The 22,187-nt window shown below is 50.5% G+C and overlaps 1 protein-coding gene across 2 annotated transcripts in view; it reads left to right on the forward strand.

The window, feature by feature from the left end:
• The window catches only part of LOC147700306 (uncharacterized), a 100,196-nt gene that overhangs the window by 38,909 nt on the left and 39,100 nt on the right, over window positions 1–22,187 (forward strand). For both annotated transcript variants that reach the window (XR_015299398.1, XM_086935678.1), the window contains exon 5: window positions 4,878–4,973. Coding sequence is in view for 1 of the 2 variants with exons in the window: in XM_086935678.1 (XP_086791804.1) it covers window positions 4,878–4,973 (96 nt within the window). In the remaining variant the exon portion in view is untranslated. The remainder of the gene's footprint in view (window positions 1–4,877; window positions 4,974–22,187) is intronic.

Consider the following 22,187-nt stretch of genomic DNA (forward strand, 5'->3'; position numbering starts at 1 on the left):
ACGGCGGGGGGCGGGATCGGCGTGGCAGGCTCCACGAGGCTGCGGGCAGCAGCGAGGAGGGGTGCGCACACAACAGCTGGTGGCCGGGCGGCGCGGGGGTGTCCTGAGAACAGGTCACACTCACCTGCGCCGCGCTGTCGCCATTTATGGCCAAGTGGGAGAGATGGAGGAGCAGCTGGGAGGCGGGAGCGAGGAGGGCACAGAAGGAAAGGGGGGCGTGGCCGCTAGCACGGCGGCGGGAAGCGGGGAGCGGGGCGGGTGGCACAGGGGGGCAGAGAGACAGAACAACAGCGCAGACAGTAACAAAAAGGGCAAAAACAGCAAATGGGAAACAAAACCGTATTTACAAGGTGCAGGAAAAACAATAATGGAACAAATTAAATTCAACACAACACGCTTGGCCTTCTTAAGATGCTCCGGAGGTTCTTGCCTCTACTTTCGGAGGAGCACAGGAAGCTGACAGTGAAGGCCATGATTGGCTCAAGACTGGACTACTCCAACGTCCTTTATTTGGGCCTGCCGGAATATCTATTGCAGCGGCTGCAAGTCGTCCAGAACTCGGCTGCGAGGGCCATTTATGGCCTAAATAGGCGAGCCAGGTCTGCGGGCCTTCTGCAGTCGCTCCATTGGCTGCCCATCCGGAAGCGGATAGCATTCAAGGACTTGACCTTGGCCTACAAGGCTCTTCATGCTGTGGGAGCAAAGTATCTCCAGAGGAGACTTGTCTTCTACCACCCGGCTCGATCTCTAAGATCTGAATCTCTGTTTCTTGCGGTGGTTCCGCGGGTAAAAAAAACTCGTATTGGAGGCCGCTCCTTCAGCCTGTTGGCGCCACAGCTGTGGAATACTCTGCCGTTGGCGTTGCGAGGCGCTACTAGTTTGTTTACTTTCAGGAAGGCCCTTAAAACTTGGCTTTTTGCCCTTTAGCCTATCTACCCTGTTTTCTCTGCTTTATTATCTGTTTATTATTGTTGTGTTGTGTTCACTCTGCCTTAGGTTCTCAATAAAAGCGCCGGGACACTCTTTTTGAGTAGCCGTGCGCTATATAAAACAACGTATAACATAACAACCACACACAACCGCACACACCCAAACACACACATCTGTCACCCTCACTCTATCTATTCCCCTCACTCTATCTATCTATTGCCCTCACTCTATCTCACTATCGCCCTCACTCTCTATCAATCTATCTATCTATCGCCCTCACTCTATCTATCGCCCTCACTCTATCTATCGCCCTCACTGTCTATCTATCTATCGCCCTCACTCTGCCTATCTATCTTTCGCTGTCACTCTGTCTATCTATCTATCTATCGCCCTCTATCTATCTATCGCTCCACCACAGCATCACTCAGCACCACCACAGCATCACTCAGCACTACCACAGCATCACTGGTTCAAATACGTTCTCTCAATGTTTGAAGCTTTATTGCAAATGTCACAAAAAATGTTAATATTTCACTTCTGTTCTTGGATTTTAGACACTGAACATAATCTTCACAACAGTTATTTACAAAAGTTTAAGCTATTGCCATTAAAAATTACAATCACTTTTATTTAAGTATTAATTATTTAAAAAAATTAAAAGCCAATGTTAATTGTAATATCAATACATCTAAGTAAAGGCAATACAAAACATGTGACATTACAAATACTAACAGTGTCACATATGCTAAAGTTAAAAGTATTGGCATTGTAAATCACAAAACATAAATATAAAATGTCATTTACAAAACCAATAGCTCCAACTTTCCTACTGCGAGACCTATTGGCAACGCCAGTGCTTGTCTGAAGCTGAAGTGGACGCAGCTGTGGTCGGTCCAGTGAAGTCCGGTGGAGTGGCTGAAGGCGATGTGCTTGCTGGATGAGAAGACTGGGTCAAGCGTGTGGCCGGCGTAGTGGGTGGGGGTGTTGACCAGTTGCTTGTGTCCGAGGTTGGCGAGGTTGTCCAGCAGGGTGACGGTGTTGCGGTCCTTGTTGTTCTCCAGGTGGAGTTGAGGTCCCCTAGTAGGATGTAGTCGGCGGAGGGGAGGGCCTGTGGACTGATGAAGTCTGTGATGTCTTCGCTGAATTGTGTGCGTGGTCCCGGGGGTCTGTAGATGAGGGTGCCTCTGAGGGTCGTCTTTGGGTCGGTGTGAATCTGGAAGTGGAGGTGTTCGGCGGCGGTGTAGGTGTCGTCGGCGTCGGTCGTGATGCGGATGGTGTTCTTGTGGACGATGGCGATGCCTCCTCCGGTCTGGTTGATGCGGTCCCTCCTGATGATCTTGTATCCATCCGGGATGGCGATGGCGATGTCGGGGGCTGAGGAGGCGTTCATCCATGTTTCAGTGAGGAAGGCGACGTCTGGAGATGTTGTGTCGAGCAGGTTCCAGAGTTCGACGGCGTGTCTGTGGACGGAGCGGGTGTTGAGTAGGATGCACTTGAGGTCGCTGCTGGGGTTTGGCTTGGCGGGCGCGGTGCATGTTCGGAGGCAGGTGAACTTGCAGGTTGTGCAGGTGAAGGGTCCGTGGAGGCGTTTCGGGGCGGCCCGGCAGCAGGTGGGGTTCCGGCCGGCATTGAGCGCGTTGAGGGCGGCGGCGTCGTAGGTCTGTCGGGTCGTCTTGCGTCGGTGGGGGCCCGGGGTCCTGGCGCTGGGTGCGGTCCAGGAGCAGACGGGCTTACCTTTGGCGCGCCTTCGGCGCACAATCAGCGTGACAGCTGCGCGTCCACGCGGTCGCCATTTATGGCGAAGTGGGAGGGAGGGGGGAGCAGCTGGGAGGCGGGAGCGGGGAGGGCACAGAAGGAAAAGGGGGCGTGGCCGTTAGCACGGCGGCGGGAAGCGGGGAGCGGGGCGGGCGGCACAGGGGGGCAGAGAGACAGAACAACAGCGCAGACAGTAACAAAAAGGGCAAAAACAGCAAATGGGAAACAAAACAGTATTTACAAGGTGCAGGAAAAACAATAATGGAACAAATTAAATTCAACACAACACGCTAATATGGCGGGGGGCGGGATCGGCGTGGCAGGCTCCACTGGGCTGCGGGCAGCAGCGAGGAGGGGTGCGCACACAACAGCTGGTGGCCGGGCGGCGCGGGGGTGTCCTGAGAACAGGTCACACTCACCTGCGCCGCGCGGTCGCCATTTATGGCCAAGTTGGAGAGAGGGAGGAGCAGCTGGGAGGCGGGAGCGGGGAGGGCACAGAAGGAAAGGGGGGCGTGGCCGCTAGCACGGCGGCGGGAAGCGGGGAGCGGGGCGGGCGGCACAGGGTGGCAGAGAGACAGAACAACAGCGCAGACAGTAACAAAAAGGGCAAAAACAGCAAATGGGAAACAAAACAGTATTTACAAGGTGCAGGAAAAACAATAATGGAACAAATTAAATTCAACACAACACGCTAATATGGCGGGGGGCGGGATCGGCGTGGCAGGCTCCACAGGGCTGCGGGCAGCAGCGAGGAGGGGTGCGCACACACCAGCTGGTGGCCGGGCGGCGCGGGGGTGTCCTGAGAACAGGTCACACTCACCTGCGCCGCGCGGTCGCCATTTATGGCCAAGTTGGAGAGAGGGAGGAGCAGCTGGGAGGCGGGAGCGGGGAGGGCACAGAAGGAAAGGGGGCGTGGCCGCTAGCACGGCGGCGGGAAGCAGGGAGCGGGGCGGGCGGCACAGGGTGGCAGAGAGACAGAACAACAGCGCAGACAGTAACAAAAAGGGCAAAAACAGCAAATGGGAAACAAAACAGTATTTACAAGGTGCAGGAAAAACAATAATGGAACAAATTAAATTCAACACAACACGCTAATACGGCGGGGGCGGGATCGGCGTGGCAGGCTCCACGGGGCTGCGGGCAGCAGCGAGGAGGGGTGCGCACACAACAGCTGGTGGCCGTGCGGCGCGGGGGTGTCCTGAGAACAGATGGCACATTTTCCATTGAAATGTCCACAAAACGTACCCACTAACATATAGTTTTACTGATAAAGCTATTTAGCGCATAAACAGTGTTTGGAAATTGGCTTACAGCAAAAATATTTCAAATGTACACTTCACCAAGTAAAGTGTTCTGATTTGGTTTGATCCTATAAGAATCAGTTTTTTCACCACAGAATTACAGAAATGTGTCTTTTGTAACTAGTGAAATATATTTGAGATGTTTGAAAAGTTCATTTATTAGCTATTTTAATGTCAAGTTAGAAAAAAAAGCTTGAAATCTTACAGCCTTTCATTTTACATTCTTTGCACAGTGCAATTGTCAGACAGTTCACTTTACAAAATCCTTTAACTTCAGTCACAGAAAAATATATATATAACATAACAAAAGTAAATGTAGGAAAACAAACTGACTTTTAACCCCTGTTATATATATATATAACATAACAAAAGTAAATGTAGGAAAACAAACTGACTTTTAACCTCTGTTATATATATATATAACATAACAAAAGTAAATGTAGGAAAACAAACTGACTTTTAACCTCTGTCTCTGAGAGCCGAGCAAATCTGACAAGTTAACAAGATTTAAAGGCATCTTTATTTCTTATTCACTCTTTGTGAGCAAGCAGGACACCTGTTGTCCGCTCGCCAGAACGGTCAAGTAGATTCTAAAAATAGCTCACCCTGAATAAATCTGGCTCACCATAGCAAGTGGGCAGTGGGCAAGTGGATTTTTTGAGCCCTGGTAAGCAGAAGCAGTGATTTACTACTTTAACACCAGAGAGTCTACCAGTATCTATGTGAAGCAGGTGTGTATTTTGATGTCCCATGCACACAGTTGTGTAAAGTAATGATAAAATGACTCATGGGAAATAACATGGATCCCACTCACTCATATTACATTACATTATGTATAGTCGCCATTCAATGTTTCAAAGGATTGTTCCTATTATTCTGTGCTTCTTGCAGGTCCTATCGTTACTACGTCTGTGATTTCACAGAGCTTTAGTGATGAAAGCAAACCACTTTTCAAGCAGGAGTTTGACTATGAACAAGGAAAAGCAGGTGAGTCATATGAGATCCTGGAATAAACCCCATGATTACAATTATATTCCCAATCTTACTACGTTTCCAAAGTTTTTTAGACAATCTTACAGAGAAGGCTGAATATCATAGCTTTTAGTTCAGCAAACATTAAAGAGGAGAGAGGGGATTAACCCCTTCGCTGCGGCGGCTATTCCGCCGCAGCACTAAGGGGGAGGCGGGGCCGCGCGGCGGTCCCGTGCTCGTTACGAAACCGCTCCGTCACGGCCCGCGGGTGAGCTGTGCTTGTGGCGGAACAGTTCCGTCACGGCCCGCCCGCTCTTCAGAACGTCAGCACAGGCGCGGAATACGCGCCGCGCAGGCGCGGCGAGCGGGCCGTGACTGAACCGTTCCATCACCAGCACAGCCCACCCGAGGCTCGTGACGGAACGGTTCCGTCACGAGCATGGGAGGGGTTAACTGCACTCTGAGATGAAAGGAAGCATTGATAGTCTTAAAAGCAAGTAAATGGCATCCTTGTAAATAATATATGTGAGTGACCTCCCCTAAACCTGCATTAGGATAGTTTACTTTCACGTTCATTAATTGTTGCCTTCTTCTTATCCCATCCTGACTTTACTTTGCCTAGTTACTACTTTGTGATTCATTTGTTGTATTTCCCTTCCTCCCTGATTTTTTAAAATCATTTATTCATGGAGCCTGTTTGAGAAACATGTCTGCCTGGGTTGCTCATATAACTGACTGACCATAACTTCATCCCACAAAGCTATTACTGTTTATGGTGCTATAGTTCACATCCCTTGTATCAGCCAGAGAAAGAAGGTACATTGGAATGCAACTTTGCCGTTCCTGTTTGTTTACTTATTTAGTAGATCTGTAAATCGGCCTGCACTTTCAGTGGTTTTTCCCTGTCCATTGCAGCTGTGCCTTCATGCCCTGTTCATCTTGTTCCTGTGTGGTTTCACCTCCTTCCTGCCTGTTCTGTGCCCCCCCCTCCCCGCCGCTCCCCCCAGTCTCACATGTACCTCACTACATAGGAGTTCTCCTTCAGTGATGATTGTGTTTCAGATTGCCACCTGCAAAACTGAAGACTCTGACTGAGGGGTATACCAAAAGTATAATATACCACCTTGGTCAAGGATGACCCCAATTCACTCTTAGGCTAGTTTATAACTGGCAGTAGTAGCTGATTATAGAGTTAAGGAGCAAAGACCCCTTTTTACTGGTACCCCTGGTAAGGAGATGTGCAGGGTGCACTATACTACATGTGTGCATAGAGCTCCATGAGCACATGTGCCCCTGTGCTGGTCAGTTCTATTGATGCCAGTACAAGTGACCAGGGAAGCAATTTTAAGTACGTGTGCAGGACACTGGGTAAAACGAGTTCCCCAGCTACATGATTCCTTCACTGAAACCAATAATGTTTGGTGTCAAACATCTTGTATTAATAGGCCCACACTGATCCAAGTGTTGGATTTATTAATGCATGCGCCCAGAGGGCACCTTAGAGGTGCCCCCTGAAAACCTACCAACTACTGTTGTGTTCACTGACTGGTCTTAGCCAGCCTGCCATCCCCAGACATGTTTCTGACCCTAAAGGGTGAGGGCCTTTGCTACCAGGAGGTCAAGAACAAAGTCTGCTCGGGCAGAGGGTGTTTACACCCCTTCCCTCAGGATGACCTACAAATTACCATGCCAAGGCAGGGAGCTTCAAATAGCCCGCCGCTTTTGATATTCAAATGTGGCTTACCCCACAGGAGAGGATACCAACCACGAAGAAAGACGAAGAGCCACAAAAGCAAGAATAGTAGACAAAGCAACTGAATTAGAGCCAGTCCTGCTGGCCTGTTCGCCTATTCTTGACATTTGCACCAAAGTTGTCTCACCCTGCAAGTTGTTCATCCTCCAAATCCTGGGAGGACTGCCAGCACTTTTTAAAAGACTCGGGAACTCCCGTGGATCAGTGGAGCTGTTCCCCTGCACCTCGCAGGTGCCAAGAAAGAAGTGTGAGGCTCCAAGACTGCAAAAACCGGACTCCTGGAAGCACCATTGCACCAGAGCTGCCCAGTCCTAGCTGAAGTGGGCCAGTGGTGCTAACGTGGGAACAAGATCCTACTCAGAGTTATACATGAATGGGGAACTGATGCCCTTTCAAGCGCTACAAGACATGTATGGCCTCCCCGAGGGCGACTTTCTGATTCATGTAGCGGTTACAAACGCGATTCAAAAGCACTGGTGAGGTGGACGAACGGAACCTGTGACCACATTGGCCTGTCAGTATGTCGTAATGGCCGCGGGGACCATTAAGGCAGTCACGCGCCTCCAGTCTCGGATGATGCATGAGGGATTGCGCCCATTGGCGGACCTCAAGGCGAAGTGGGAAGCGGGTATAGGCCGCCCGATCCCGGACTTAACATGGGAACACATTCTTAAGAGGGCATAGAAAGGGAGCTGAAATGCTCGGTTCCAACAGATACAGTTTTTCATTCTGCGTCGGGCTTATCTGACCCCGGGTAAGATCCGGAAACATTTCCGGGTCCAAGATGCGGCGTGTCCCAGATGTTTGGAGGAAGATGTCGAATTGGAACACATGCTATGGCTTTGCCCGAATATTGGGAGTTATTGGGCAGAAGTAGGAGACCTTTTGAAGGCAGTCATGGATAGACAGCTAGATTATCCAGTATTAGGGGTGTCTTTCATAGATTCACATGCCTGAATCATTCCCCGTCGTCGAGACGGGAGCCTCCGGTACATAAAAAAGTAATGTCCTATAGACATACATAGAGAAAATAGGCCTAAGGGTCTCCCCTTAGCAGCCTTTCCTTGTCCTTATGCAAAAAGGACCAAACTCTCATAGTCAGCCAATCAGCTCCGACCTCCCTCTAGAACCTTCCTGGGAGGAGCCTCAGTCCCTCAGATTTTCGTACGCACCCAGCTAGGGATATTCACAAGGTGAGGAATCCACACGGCAGATGTATCTATCAGAACACTGTTACATTGCATTTGTTTTGTTGCTTGATAATTCCTGATTGCTTTTTTTCCTCTATGTGTATGACTTGTCTGTTATTTGTACAGTGCTCTGATACCCTAATGGGACAGTGACTGCAGGCAGAGTTGAGAAGTCCACAGTGGGGAAACCTAAGGTGGGCTCTGAGTAGGATCTTTTTTTTTTTTTTTAATATATTTTATTGAATTTTTATAAGGTCATCATACAATAAAAACATGTATCACATCATTTAAATCTGTCAAATATGTCTCCAGATTAATACCCAACTCACCCCCCCCCCCCCCCCCCTAACGCCCTCCCCCTACATACTCGGTGGCGTGGGCACGTTCAGAGTCTCATATCCCGTTATAGTACCAGTTGTACAGAAAGCTTGCACATCATTGTTCTTTGTGTGATGATCACATGCACGAGTATTGCTCTCATCCTCCTCTTCCGGTTGATAGTCCTTCAAAGCCTGAGCCAGGGCCTCCCACGCTCTCGCCATCTCCAAAGCTTTATCATTACCAACACGTGTCGCTTGTCGGAGCCTGACCGTACTCTCACACTTTGCCCACTTACAGAATTCCGCACGCCAGCGCTTCCTCGAAGGCCCCTCCCTTGACTTCCAATGCCAAGTTATTTCTCGTTTGGCCAACAATAGACCCAAATCAATAAACTTGCTGGTTATTTTAGTTTTAGCCGTGTGCGGGAACCAATGCAGCAAGCAGGCAGCCATGTCGTAAGAAATGCGTTACTTACCTGTAACAGCAGTTATCCAGTATTGGTGTCTTTCATAGATTCACATGCCTGAATCATTCCCAGTCGTCGAGACGGGAGCCTCCGGTACATAAAAAAGTAATGTCCTATAGACATACATAGAGAAAATAGGCCTACGGGTCTCCCCTTAGCAGCCTTTCCTTGTCCTTATGCAAAAAGGACCAAACTCTCATAGTCAGCCAATCAGCTCCGACCTCCCTCTAGAACCTTCCTGGGAGGAGCCTCAGTCCCTCAGATTTTCTACCGCACGTTGTGCTAGGGAGTCTCCAGCCTGAGCTCTCCTCAGGATTCCTTCAAAATCATCTACTTTCTTTGGAAGTGATTTCTTCAATCTACAATCTTGTCAGGGATTACTTCAGACACTTTGTTTGCAGTAAGTGTTTTCTTTCCACTGCTTTATTCAATGTCTGAATCCCAGAAGAAAGCCCTTTTCAGGGCCTGCTCTTCATGTGAGAAGAAAAGGCTCCATGTGGAAGATAAGCATGCCCTGTGCTCATATTGCCTTTATCCGGACCACGTCCCTGCAGACTGCAGAATATGTAGGTCTTTCCCTAAAAAGACCGTGAGGGACAGGGAAGGTCGCCTTCTCATCTGGCTTGACAGGCTTAAGGATAGAGACACTCTGGAATCATCAGAGGGTAGTGTTTCTAAAACCTCGGAAGTCTCTCAGAAGAGGCCAAGGGTAGCTTCCCCTGGCCCCTCAGACACTCCTCCTAAGAAGGCACAAAAGAAGTCTTCAGAGGCAAGATCTACGACATCTTCAGTGTCTGTCAAGGATAATCAGACTTTTAAAAAGCCTGCTCAGTCATCTAGCAGAGATGCCCAGAGGACTACCTCAGTAACAACCACTGTGTCGACGACGACAGCGTTGTCACCTTCACCGTTGACGACGACAACTCCATCATCGTCGTCAACAGGTAGACCTATTTCATCTGTTATACTGCTGAAATCGTCGTCGACGACGAAGACCTTGTCGACGACGAAGACTACACCGTCGACGACGACGTCGTCGTTGACGAGCCCATTGTCGTCGACGAAGAACCCACCCTCGACGACGAGGGCATCGACGACAAAGACGTCGACTACGAAGACATCGACGACGGGCTCGCCGTCGACGCGTGCACCGACGACGACATCGACGTCGAGGTCGTCGTCGACGACCAAGATGCCGTCTACGGAGATACCGTCGACAAAGGCCTTACCGTCGACGAAGACACCGTCGACGGAAGACTCGTCGTCGACGATGGCACTTTCTGAGCCATGGAAAAAATCCAAGCTCGTAGAAGTGTCGTCACTCACGCTACCGCCGTCGACGACACCAACAACGACCACAGGACCTCCCACATCAAGTTCTGCGTCTGGCAAGACTACCAAACTACAAATTACGCCGGAAACCACGTCTCCGAGCAAAGTGGAAATGCAACCACCTCCAGAAATCTTCCAAAGTGAAGAATCTGAAGAGGATGACCCCCCGGGTCCTGCTACTTCCATCTCGGACCTTCATGTCAAATGCCAGAGCACTGACGAAGAACAGGAGGAGTTCACTTACCAAGAACACTCCGTCCACACTAGTGTCCGCACGGAGGTCACCCCCATGATATGCCTGCCGGTGACCCTTGTCAATGACCTGAGATTCCTTGTACAGGATTACAAGCAACGCTTCCCGGAAGCAGACAGTGGGAATCAGACGCCTATAGTGAATAAACCAGCGTCGGCCCCAAAACAGTCTCAACCTCTCCCTCAAACCCACCGTGAGAGAGTCCAACCTCAGGTGGTAGTGTCATCAGACAAAGATGAGGATGAGGATGAATTGGAGGAAGGAGAAGTCCAGGAAGTCCACTCTACCCATGATGAGGAGGATGAGTATGTGGCATCTTCCCCAGCTTCGCCCCATCCACGCCAAGCGGATTCGCCACCTGTGGACATTGGCGGCTTCCATAAAATTGTTGAAAGGGCGGCAAAGCGATTCCATATGGTTATGGAATCAACTGAAACTGAATGCTTCTTGCACGATTTCAAGGAGCAGACGCAGAAATCAACGAAATCTATTCCAATAATAGAATTCCTGTGGGAGCAAGGCAAGGAACTAATGCTGACGCCCGCTTCTGTACCTGCGGTTGTTCCACGCCTGGACAAAAAATACAAAGCCAACTTACAGCGGCGGCTTGCCTCAATGGACACCCCAAACCAGATTCGGTGGTTACACAGGCGGCCCAAAAGAACTCCCGCAACCCTTCCTCCCCTCTGTCAGCTCCTCCGGACAAAGAAGGCAGGAAGCTGGACACGATCGGAAAACAATTCACGACAACATCGGCCATGACCATCAAGGTGGCCAACTCCATTGCTCTGTTGGGACGTTACAATCGCCAACTCTGGGAAGACATAGCCCCATATTTGACAGAACTGCCTGACACAGTCCAAGGTGAAGTCAAGGCTCTGCTTGTAGAGGGTCAAACTTCAGCAGCCGAAATAATTGACTGTGCTATTGATGCTGCCATGACCGGCTTTCGTCAACTTGCTGGAGCAGCAGTCCTGCGCCGTCAAGGATGGCTTAAAGCGACGTCGTTCCGACAGGAGGTGCAATCAAAAGTGCTAGACATGCCCTTTGATGGCCAGCACCTTTTTGGGGACAAGATCGATGAGGCACTACAAACCATAAAGAAGGACACCGATACTGCCAGGGCACTGGGTACTTTGCAGTCGCGGAACCAGCCCTTTCGAGGCAACAGATCCAGAGGTCAGTCCTCCTATCGAGGTTCCTATCAGAATAGGTCCTCGTATTCCTACAATAACAGAAATCAATACCAGCACAAACAACAAGGTCGTCAATCTTCTTACGGAAGATCAAACTTCAGAGGCAAGAATCAAAAAAGGGGCACTGGCGGCCGCCAGTGACCGACTACTCCAGCCAGTCCAGCCGCCCTATCCCTCGTTACAAATTGGAGGAAAATTGACCCATTTCCTCACCAATTGGCAACACATCACCACGGACAGGTGGGTTCTCCAAATTATAAGATTCGGCCATTCCCTCGAATTCACCACCATCCCTCCCAGAACACCTCCCCGCAGACGGACACACAAACACCTACGCCTGCTTCTCCAGGAAATTTCTGTAATGCTGAAGAAAGGAGCGATCGAGCGAGTTCCAACACCCCTAAAGGGGAAAGGCTTTTATTCCCACTTCTTTCTTGTACGCCAGAAGGAGGACAAATGGAGGCCCATTCTGGACCTCCGAGCGCTCAACGCTTTCCTACGGAGCCAATCGTTCAGGATGGTGACGATTCAAGAAATACTAGGCATTCTAGAAAAAGGAGATTTCATGACATCCTTGGATCTCCAGGATGCCTACTACCACATCCCCATCCTCAAATGTCACAGAAAATTCCTGAGGTTCGAGGTTGCAGGGCAACATTATCAATTCAAGGTCCTGCCGTTCGGCCTCAAATCCGCGCCGCAGATTTTCACGAAGTGCCTTGCACCGGTGGCAGCTTTCCTGCGTCAAATGGGTCACCAAGTCTTCCCCTACCTAGACGACTGGCTGGTGAAAGCACCCTCAGCAAAAGACGCAGCCGCATCCTCCAGCGCCTGCACCAATCTTTTTCAGAGGCTGGGATTAACTCTCAATCTCAAGAAATCCTGCATTATTCCTACGACAAAAATTACCTTCCTCGGGGCAACCTTGGACACGGAGTGCGCAAGAGCCTTCCCCTCGAAGGAAAGGACAGACAAGATATTATCTCTGGCCACGGCTGTGGCGGCAAAGAAAAACCTAAAAGTCCGGACCTACACATCACTCCTGGGCATGATGTCTTCCTGTATACTCCGCATCCCTCACTGCAGACTCAAGATGCGCCCGTTGCAGGAGGCGCTCACGTGCCAATGGACTCAAAGTACTGGCTCTTTCGAAGACATTGTACGGATAACACCGAAAATATCCAGGAGTCTGGACTGGTGGAGGCGCCGAAAAAATCTAACCGTAGGGCTGCCATTTCTCCTTCAGGCAACACCTCTGGTGATCACCACGGACGCCTCACTGGAAGGATGGGGCGCTGTCCTCCAGGACCTTCGGATCAGCGGCAAGTGGGACACTCAGGAAAAACAGCTCCATATAAACCTTTTGGAGCTGAGAGCGGTGTATCTGGCACTACAGGCCTTTCTACCACGCATCCAGAACTCCCCGGTGCTCGTCAAAACGGACAACACCACGACGATGCACTATCTCAACAAACAGGGAGGACCGCGTTCGCTTTCTCTATCACGCGAATCGCAGAAGATCTGGAACTGGCTTGTACTACATGGAATCACGCTCAAAGCGGACTATGTACCAGGCAAGGACAATACCATCGCAGACGCCCTGAGCAGGCAAAGATCCCTCTCCCACGAGTGGGAACTGAGCGACAACGCACTGACTCACATCTTCTCTCAATGGGGAGTCACAGGAATCGACCTGTTTGCCACCAAGGGGAACGCCAAATGCCCAAACTACGCAAGCTGGCATCCCCAACAAGGGTCAATGGGAAATGCTTTTTCCATTGGTTGGTTCAGCGTGTTTGCGTACGCTTTTCCTCCGTTTCCGATGATCCCGAGGCTCTTCAGAAAGATGAAGGCGGAGCCCTGTATCCTGATCCTGATTGCCCCGTTCTGGCCGAGACAACACTGGTTCTCGGATCTGCTTCGACTCTCCATCAGGACACCGATTCGTCTGCGACAACACCCGAACCTCCTGACGATGTCCAACGGGCAGGTACAACACCCGAACCTGCAATCGCTCAAGTTATCGGCCTGGCTCCTGAGCACAGAGAGTTCTGTAGCCTGAATATCCCGCAGGAATGCAGAGATGTATTGGCAAAAGCGAGGGCAGACAGTACCAACAAAACCTACTCTCTCAAATGGAAAAGATTCTGCCTTTGGTGTTCAGAACAGGGCCTACAACCACTGCACGTCACACCTGTGCAGATTCTGCCATACCGCCTGCATTTGGCACAGTCAGGACTGGCACATGCATCCATAAAGGTTCACCTGGCGGCTATCTCAAGGTTCACCAGAACTTTCACAGGACCTTCTCTGTGGTCCAGTAGACTAGTCAAACAATTCCTAAAGGGACTTTATAGGTCCTTCCCGAGGCCTCGGAAGGTCCCTCCGACATGGCAACTCAATCTAGTCCTCAACCAACTCATGAGGCATCCTTTTGAGCCCATTCATCGAGCATCCATCAAGTACATCTCATGGAAAACGGCGCTCTTACTCGCCTTAACATCTGCCAGGAGAGTAAGCGAGCTACAAGCTCTGTCCATTCAGGAACCATATATGCAGTTCAGACAGGACAGAGTGGTACTGAGACCGAACCCTAAATTCATACCAAAAGTGCCTTCGGACTTTCATCTCAATGAACCGATAGTCCTTCGGTCTTTCTTTGCGAACCCTTCCACCGCAGCAGAAAGAGCACTACATTCTTTGGATCTCAAGCGATGTCTAAAGTTCTACCTAGATAAAACTAAGACTTTCAGAAAATCTTCACAACTGTTTGTGGCATACAGCAGACCGAGAATGGGTCTGCCTCTCACGAAACAAAGCATCTCGAGGTGGATCTCCTCAGCGATTGCATTCTGCTATGACAAGGCCGGACGGCCTTTGAATGATCATGTTACGGCACTTTCCACCAGGGCGATGTCCACATCAGCAGCACTGTTCGCTGGAGTGCCGATCTTGGACATATGCAGAGCGGCGACCTGGAAGTCACCGCACACTTTCTCCAGACACTACTGCCTGGATATCGAACTTCAGAAGGATGCAGCAGTGGGCCAGGCGGTGCTTCGCCATCTCTTTCAGTGAGGTGAGCCTTCCTACATCCCGCCATCCAGGTATGCACATTCTTTGTTCTTGTGATATTCTGCTTATGCTATCATTCCCATGTTATATGATAATATGTGTATTGTCTAACATGACTGCAGGGCAACTTTGCATCACAAATGTGCATATCTTATTGCTAACTACTCTGATTCAGGCATGTGAATCTATGAAAGACACCCCTAATACTGGATAAGAAATGCGTTACTTACCTGTAACAGCAGTTATCCAGTATTGGTGTCTTTCATAGATTCACATGCAACCCTCCCGCCTCCCCTGGAAGGACTCACATCCCTCTCTAACAATATTACGCCTACCTAGCTGGGTGCGTACGAAAATCTGAGGGACTGAGGCTCCTCCCAGGAAGGTTCTAGAGGGAGGTCGGAGCTGATTGACTGACTATGAGAGTTTGGTCCTTTTTGCATAAGGACAAGGAAAGGCTGCTAAGGGGAGACCCGTAGGCCTATTTTCTCTATGTATGTCTATAGGACATTACTTTTTTATGTACCGGAGGCTCCCGTCTCGACGACTGGGAATGATTCAGGCATGTGAATCTATGAAAGACACCAATACTGGATAACTGCTGTTACAGGTAAGTAACGCATTTCTTACGACATGGCTGCCTGCTTGCTGCATTGGTTCCCGCACACGGCTAAAACTAAAATAACCAGCAAGTTTATTGATTTGGGTCTATTGTTGGCCAAACGAGAAATAACTTGGCATTGGAAGTCAAGGGAGGGGCCTTCGAGGAAGCGCTGGCGTGCGGAATTCTGTAAGTGGGCAAAGTGTGAGAGTACGGTCAGGCTCCGACAAGCGACACGTGTTGGTAATGATAAAGCTTTGGAGATGGCGAGAGCGTGGGAGGCCCTGGCTCAGGCTTTGAAGGACTATCAACCGGAAGAGGAGGATGAGAGCAATACTCGTGCATGTGATCATCACACAAAGAACAATGATGTGCAAGCTTTCTGTACAACTGGTACTATAACGGGATATGAGACTCTGAACGTGCCCACGCCACCGAGTATGTAGGGGGAGGGCGTTAGGGGGGGGGTGAGTTGGGTATTAATCTGGAGACATATTTGACAGATTTAAATGATGTGATACATGTTTTTATTGTATGATGACCTTATAAAAATTCAATAAAATATATTAAAAAAAAAAAAAAGATCCTACTCAGAGCCCACCTTAGGTTTCCCCACTGTGGACTTCTCAACTCTGCCTGCAGTCACTGTCCCATTAGGGTATCAGAGCACTGTACAAATAACAGACAAGTCATACACATAGAGGAAAAAAAGCAATCAGGAATTATCAAGCAACAAAACAAATGCAATGTAACAGTGTTCTGATAGATACATCTGCCGTGTGGATTCCTCACCTTGTGAATATCCCCCTTGCGTCAGCAACATTCGGAAATTCTTTTTTCGTAGCCTCGCGCCGACGTGGATAGGACGTCACAGAGACACGGCTCCGCTCGCGACTCCGCTGACGTCACCGACGCCTATAACAGGCCCACGCCGGCGTGATGACATCAGTTCCCTTTTTTCCGCGTCGTCGACGCTAACGGTTATCGGGAATCTCTGTAGCCTACTGGTACTTTGTTGCCATTTTGGTGGTTATTTCTGCTTCTCTGTATCCTGTTTCTTCGATAATGTCATCTAAGAAGACCGGCTTCAAGCCCTGCAGGGAGTGCGGTAAAATGATGTCCATTACCGACCCCCATGAAGACTGCATCTGGTGCTTAAGTTCCGACCATGATGTGGAGGATTGTTCTTCATGTCGGAAGATGAATCCGAAGGCCCTGAGGGAGAGAGAAGCCAAACTTCTGGTTGCGAAGGTGAAAGCTGGAAGGGAGAAGTCGTTGAGGTCTCGTTCTCGAAGGGCGAGGTCGAAGTCCAGGGCGAGGTCGAGATCTGCTTCTCGAGAGAGGTCATCTTCGAAGTCGGCGGATCATGTTTCGAAGTCGAAGAAAAGGCACAAGAAGAGGAGACATGAGTCCCGGCGTCGGTCTGGTAAGGAGTCTGGCTCGAGGTCGAGGTCACCGAAGAAGGTACGTTCGAAGGTGGTTACCCTCGAAGTCTCCGAGCATGAAGGTGAGGCCTCGCCTTCTGAGTCGCGTGGGCGATCTTCATCCCCGGCTCCGAAAGCTTCTCCGGTTCCGAGCCCGTCTCCGGCTCCGTCCCCGGCCCGTGAAGAGGAAGAGGCCCGGGACGATGTGGATTCCGCGCCTGTCGAAGAGCCGAATCCGATCCCTCTTCAGGACCGGCCTGATGGTTTTCAGCCGCCCTTTCCTGCTCCAGGCCAGGACCCTTCTGCGTTTCTTAACGCAATGTATGGTGTCTTCTCGAGGGCATGGTACCCCTCTGGTGCGCCTTCGGGTCCCACGGGTCCATTGGCATTCAGCCTGGGAGTTCCTCACTCCTATCCTCCGGCTCCGTTTATGCCCTACATGCCGGCTCCGACGCCGCATTGGCATTTCCCGGCTCCGCCGAAGTCGTCGACGCCGATTCCGGCGTCGCCTGCTCCTGATCATCCTCGAGGGCATTCTTCTGTGCCGTCGGTTTCGGTACCGGCGCCGGCCCCGAATTCGTCGAAGCCGCTGGTGGATCCGGCTGCGAGGCGTGTTAAGGAGAGATCCAGAAGAGAAGCACAACGCCTTCTGGAGGAGCAGAGTTATATGGGCTCTCAGTCTGACGTTGAAGAAGGTGAACTAGAGGAGAGCTGTTTTGAGGAATTGGCGGATTCTGGGACCCTTGATTTCTCTCCAGAGTGGGAGTTGCCCTCAGGCTCAGGTGCTCCATCTAAGGATATCCAGCCTTACCATCTGGTTATGAGAAAAGCTGCTGAGCTCCTTCAATTGACTCTGCCTACAGTGGAGTTCAAGTCTAACCTCCTCACAGAAGTCTTGCATTCTCCAAATTCGGTGGTTGAGCCTTTACTTCCATTCAATGATGCCTTGACTGATCCTATTATGGAAGTTTGGAAGAAACCTTTGTCTGCTCCTGCGGTATCAAAGAGTGTTGCAAGGAGGTACAGGGCTGCCCCTGAGGACCCGGCTTTTCTCTCTTCACATCCTTCGCCGGAGAGCCTGGTCATTCAGGCTGCCTGTTCAAAGAAGAGTCTTAGTGCCTTTCCGCAGGTTCCTTGTGAGAAGGAGGCAAAGAAACAGGACCAGGTGGCAAAAAAGACCTTTTCATCGGCTAGTATGGCCTTAAAGTCAACTAATGCCACATGCCTAATGGGGAGGTATGTTCATGCCCTGATGGACTCCTTACGTATCCTGGCCCCTAAAATTCCTGACGCAAACCGAAAGGATTTTGAGGAGGTGATTAATGACACTCAGGCGGCTGCCCGCCAGGTAATTCAAAGTGGTCTGGACACTGCTGACTCTGTGGCTCGAATTATGGGCACTGCTGTTGCGACAAGGAGATCTGCCTGGTTGAAGTCATCGGACTTTTCGGCTGATGTTCAGGCGACTCTGCTTGATCTCCCTTTTGATGGCTCAGGTCTCTTTGGGAAAAAGGCGGATACTGCTCTTGAGCGGTTCAAGGATTGCAGGGCAACAGCGAAGTCCTTGGGCCTCCAGATCAGGGGCGCTTCTTCCGGCAGAAGGTTCAGGGGCTTTGGTCGCTCCTTTCGGAATTTCCGGCAAGGCCAGCAGCAGCAGCAGCAGCAGCAGCAGCAGCAGCAGCAGCAAAATTCTATGTACAGATCGTACAGGGGGAAGCAAAGAGCGCGTCCTCGTGGACGTCAGCCCTCCTCTTCCTCCACCTCTTCCAACCCCCCTGCCGCAGAAAAGCAGCCCTAGATTCGCTATTCAGGATCATGTGGGTCCGGTTGGGGGTCGGCTTACCCATTTTCTACAGGATTGGGAATCGGTTACGTCAGATCTTTGGGTTCTCAATCTTGTAGAAAATGGGTATGCCCTTCCCTTTCGGGAATTCCCCCCTGTTTACCCTCCTTGTCAAGGTTTTTGCACCCAGGAACATCTGTCTCTTCTGCAGGAGGAAGTTCTAACTCTGTTACGAAAGGGTGCGATAGAGGTGGTCCCAGAGCAGGAAAGGGGTCAGGGATGCTACACCCGGTATTTCCTGATCCCCAAGAAGGATGGCAGGCTTCGTCCTATCCTGGACCTCAGGATCTTGAATCTCTATCTGAAGCAGGAGAAATTCAAGATGCTCACCCTTGTTCAGGTTCTTCAAGCGTTGATGGAAAGAGACTGGATGGTGTCGCTCGACTTGCAGGATGCGTATTTCCACATCCCAATCCTGAAGTCGCACAGGAAGTATCTCCGTTTCACGGTTGGGTCGCAGCACTACCAGTTTGCGGTCCTTCCGTTTGGTCTTACTACTGCGCCTCGAGTCTTCACCAAGGTGATGGCGGTGGTGGCAGCACATCTCAGGAGATCGGGGATACCTGTGTTTCCGTATCTAGACGACTGGCTGATCAAAGCGGAGTCGTCGGAGAAGGTGCTCCATCATCTGCAGGAGACAACTCAGTTGTTGTTCAGGTTGGGTTTTTCGATAAATGTACCCAAGTCTCACCTGGTGCCCTCCCAGCGCAACCTGTTCATAGGTGCCGTACTGGACACTACTGTTTGTCGCGCATTCCCTCCTCCTCAAAGGATTCGCGGCATACAGGAAATGATTCCTTTGTTTTACCCTGGAGTTGTCGTTCCAGTCCTGAAGGTCCTTCGCCTGCTCGGTCTGATGGCTTCTTGCATTCTCCTGGTCAACCATGCACGCTGGCACATGAGGGCACTCCAGTGGTGTCTCCGCAGGCAGTGGTATCAGCACAACGGAGATCTCGGGGAGTCGGTGAAGATCTCCAGAGAAACTGCAGCGGATCTGTCTTGGTGGAGCGTGGAAGGCAACCTGTCGCAAGGGAAGCCTTTCCATCTACCTCCATCGGTGGCCACGGTGATTTCGGATGCATCCACTCTAGGGTGGGGTGCTCATCTGGGGGATCTGGAGGTCAAGGGTCTTTGGTCTCCAGAGGAAAGGTTGCTTCACATCAACCTTCTAGAGTTGCGGGCGATACGTTTGGCACTCAAGGCCTTCCTCCCTTCCCTTCGCGGTCGGTCGATCCAAGTCCTGACGGACAACACGACCGCGATGTGGTACATCAACAAGCAGGGAGGAGTGGGGTCGCAGTGTCTCTGCAGAGAGGCTCTGCGTCTCTGGTCCTGGGTTCAGGACCACCAGATTTGCCTGATGGCAAATCATCTGGCCGGAGTTCTGAACGTACGTGCGGACAGTCTCAGCCGGCAGTTCTCTGCCGACCACGAGTGGAGGCTTCATCCAGAGGTGGTTCGTCACGTCTTTCGGACGTGGGGGACCCCTCGGGTGGACCTGTTTGCCACTCGCGAGAATGCTCACTGCCCGTCATTCTGCAGTCTCCAGTATCCGATGCAAGGAGCCTTGGGGGATGCGTTTCAGTTGAGTTGGGGAAGTCAACTCTTTTACGCGTTTCCTCCCATACCCTTGATTCCTCGGGTTCTGAGGAAAATTCGCCAAGACCGGGCCCAAGTTATATTGGTCGCCCCGGATTGGCCAAGAAGGGTGTGGTATACAGATCTACTCCACCTCTCCTCTCACCCGCCGCTCCGTCTCCCTCTCAGGGCAGACCTCCTCTCTCAGATGGAGGGGCAGGTTCTACACCCCCACCTCCAGACATTGCACCTTCATGCCTGGAGATTGAACGGGGCAACCTGATTTCCTATTCTCTCACACCTGATGTAGTGGATGTCATTTTGTCTGCTAGACGTGACTCCACTAAGACTGTCTATTCTTATAGATGGTCTAGGTTTGTTGTTTGGTGTGGTGAGAATGATATTGACCCGTTGAGAGCCCATTTATCAGATGTGCTCCGGTTTGCTCTCTCTTTGGCTCAACAGGGGCTGGCAGTTGCCACAGTTAAGGGCTATCTTTCGGCACTGTCCGCTTTTATTTGTTTGCCTGATCAGCCCTCTCTTTTTAAGTCACCTGTTGTCTTGAGATTTTTGAAGGGTCTTGTAAATAAGTTTCCTCCTACCCCTTTTATTGTACCTCAGTGGGACTTGAATCTTGTTCTGACTTTTCTGATGGGCTCTCCTTTTGAGCCTCTTCATAAATGTCCTATGAGGCTTTTAACCTTTAAGGCAGTTTTCCTAGTTGCGATTACCTCGGCAAGGAGGGTGAGTGAGCTTCAAGCTCTTAGTTCCAAGCCCCCGTTCCTGACCATACATGCTGATCGGATGGTGCTAAGGACCAGGGCTGCTTTTCTTCCTAAAGTGGTGACTCCTTTCCACCTTGGTCAATCCATTACCCTCCCTACCTTTTATCCTCCCCCACACCCTTCCAAGGAGGAGGAGAGGTTGCACCGTCTGGACCCTAAGAGGGCGGTGTCTTTTTATTTGGACAGAACTAGAGACTGTCGCTTGGACGATCAACTCTTCATTGGCTTTGTTGGCTGCAAGAAGGGAAGAGCGGTCCATAAAAGGACTTTATCAAGATGGATCGTTCTGTGCATAAAGATCTGCTACTCTTTGGCCGGTAAGGAGCCTCCGGAGGGTATTAGAGCTCATTCCACTAGAGCTAAGTCATCTACCTCTGCTTTGGCTAGAGGTGTTCCTGTGGAGGACATTTGTAGGGCGGCAACCTGGTCTTCCCTCCATACTTTCGCGAAGCATTACTGCTTGGATACGGAAGTCAGGAGGGACGGCCACTTTGCGCGCTCTGTCCTTCAGGATTTCCTGGTTTAGAAGAGTGGACACCCTCCTCCGGGAGTGGGGACTGCTGTGGGACTCTATTCACAAGGTGAGGAATCCACACGGCAGATGTATCTATCAGAAGAACAAGTTACTTACCTTCGGTAACGCTTTTTCTGGTAGATACTATATCTGCCTGTGGATTCCTCACTGACCCACCCGCCTCCCCGTTGTCCACTCTTCTATGCCAGAGTTATTGTACTGTAATGTATATTTGTTTTGATGTCAAGGAAATGTTTCATTTGCTTCCTGCATTTGCTTTACACTGTGTGTTTTGCCTTGACTATTGTATACTGTGTATGCTTTGTATATATCTACTGTCATTGGTCCGTCCGTGTGCCTCGATGGCACGGAAAAAAGGCGGAACTGATGTCATCACGCCGGCGTGGGCCTGTTATAGGCGTCGGTGACGTCAGCGGAGTCGCGAGCGGAGCCGTGTCTCTGTGACGTCCTATCCACGTCGGCGCGAGGCTACGAAAAAAGAATTTCCGAATGTTGCTGACGCAAGGGGGATATTCACAAGGTGAGGAATCCACAGGCAGAAATAGTATCTATCAGAAAAAGCGTTACCGAAGGTAAGTAACTTGTTCGTTAGGTAGAATCAGGATCAAGAGGTGTCTACGTGAAAATACTCCAGCTGAGTTTGTCTGGGTTATTATTGAAGTAATTTGTCCATCAGAAGCCTTTTAATTTTTTTTTTTTTTGAAGGGGGTCGTCGAGGGGTTTGACCTGATCATGGGCGGCAGTGCATTCCATGTTCTTGGGCTAGGCCGGAGAAGGAGTGGTTGCAGGTTCTCTTTTTGTTGAGCTTCTGTAGTCTCCGCAATAGGGAGTTAGCGCTTCTTAAGGAACGACTACCCCCAGACAGTTTCAATTTATT

This window comes from Lissotriton vulgaris, chromosome 8 (assembly GCF_964263255.1).
Source record: "Lissotriton vulgaris chromosome 8, aLisVul1.2, whole genome shotgun sequence".
NCBI classification, from domain to species: Eukaryota; Metazoa; Chordata; class Amphibia; order Caudata; family Salamandridae; genus Lissotriton; species Lissotriton vulgaris.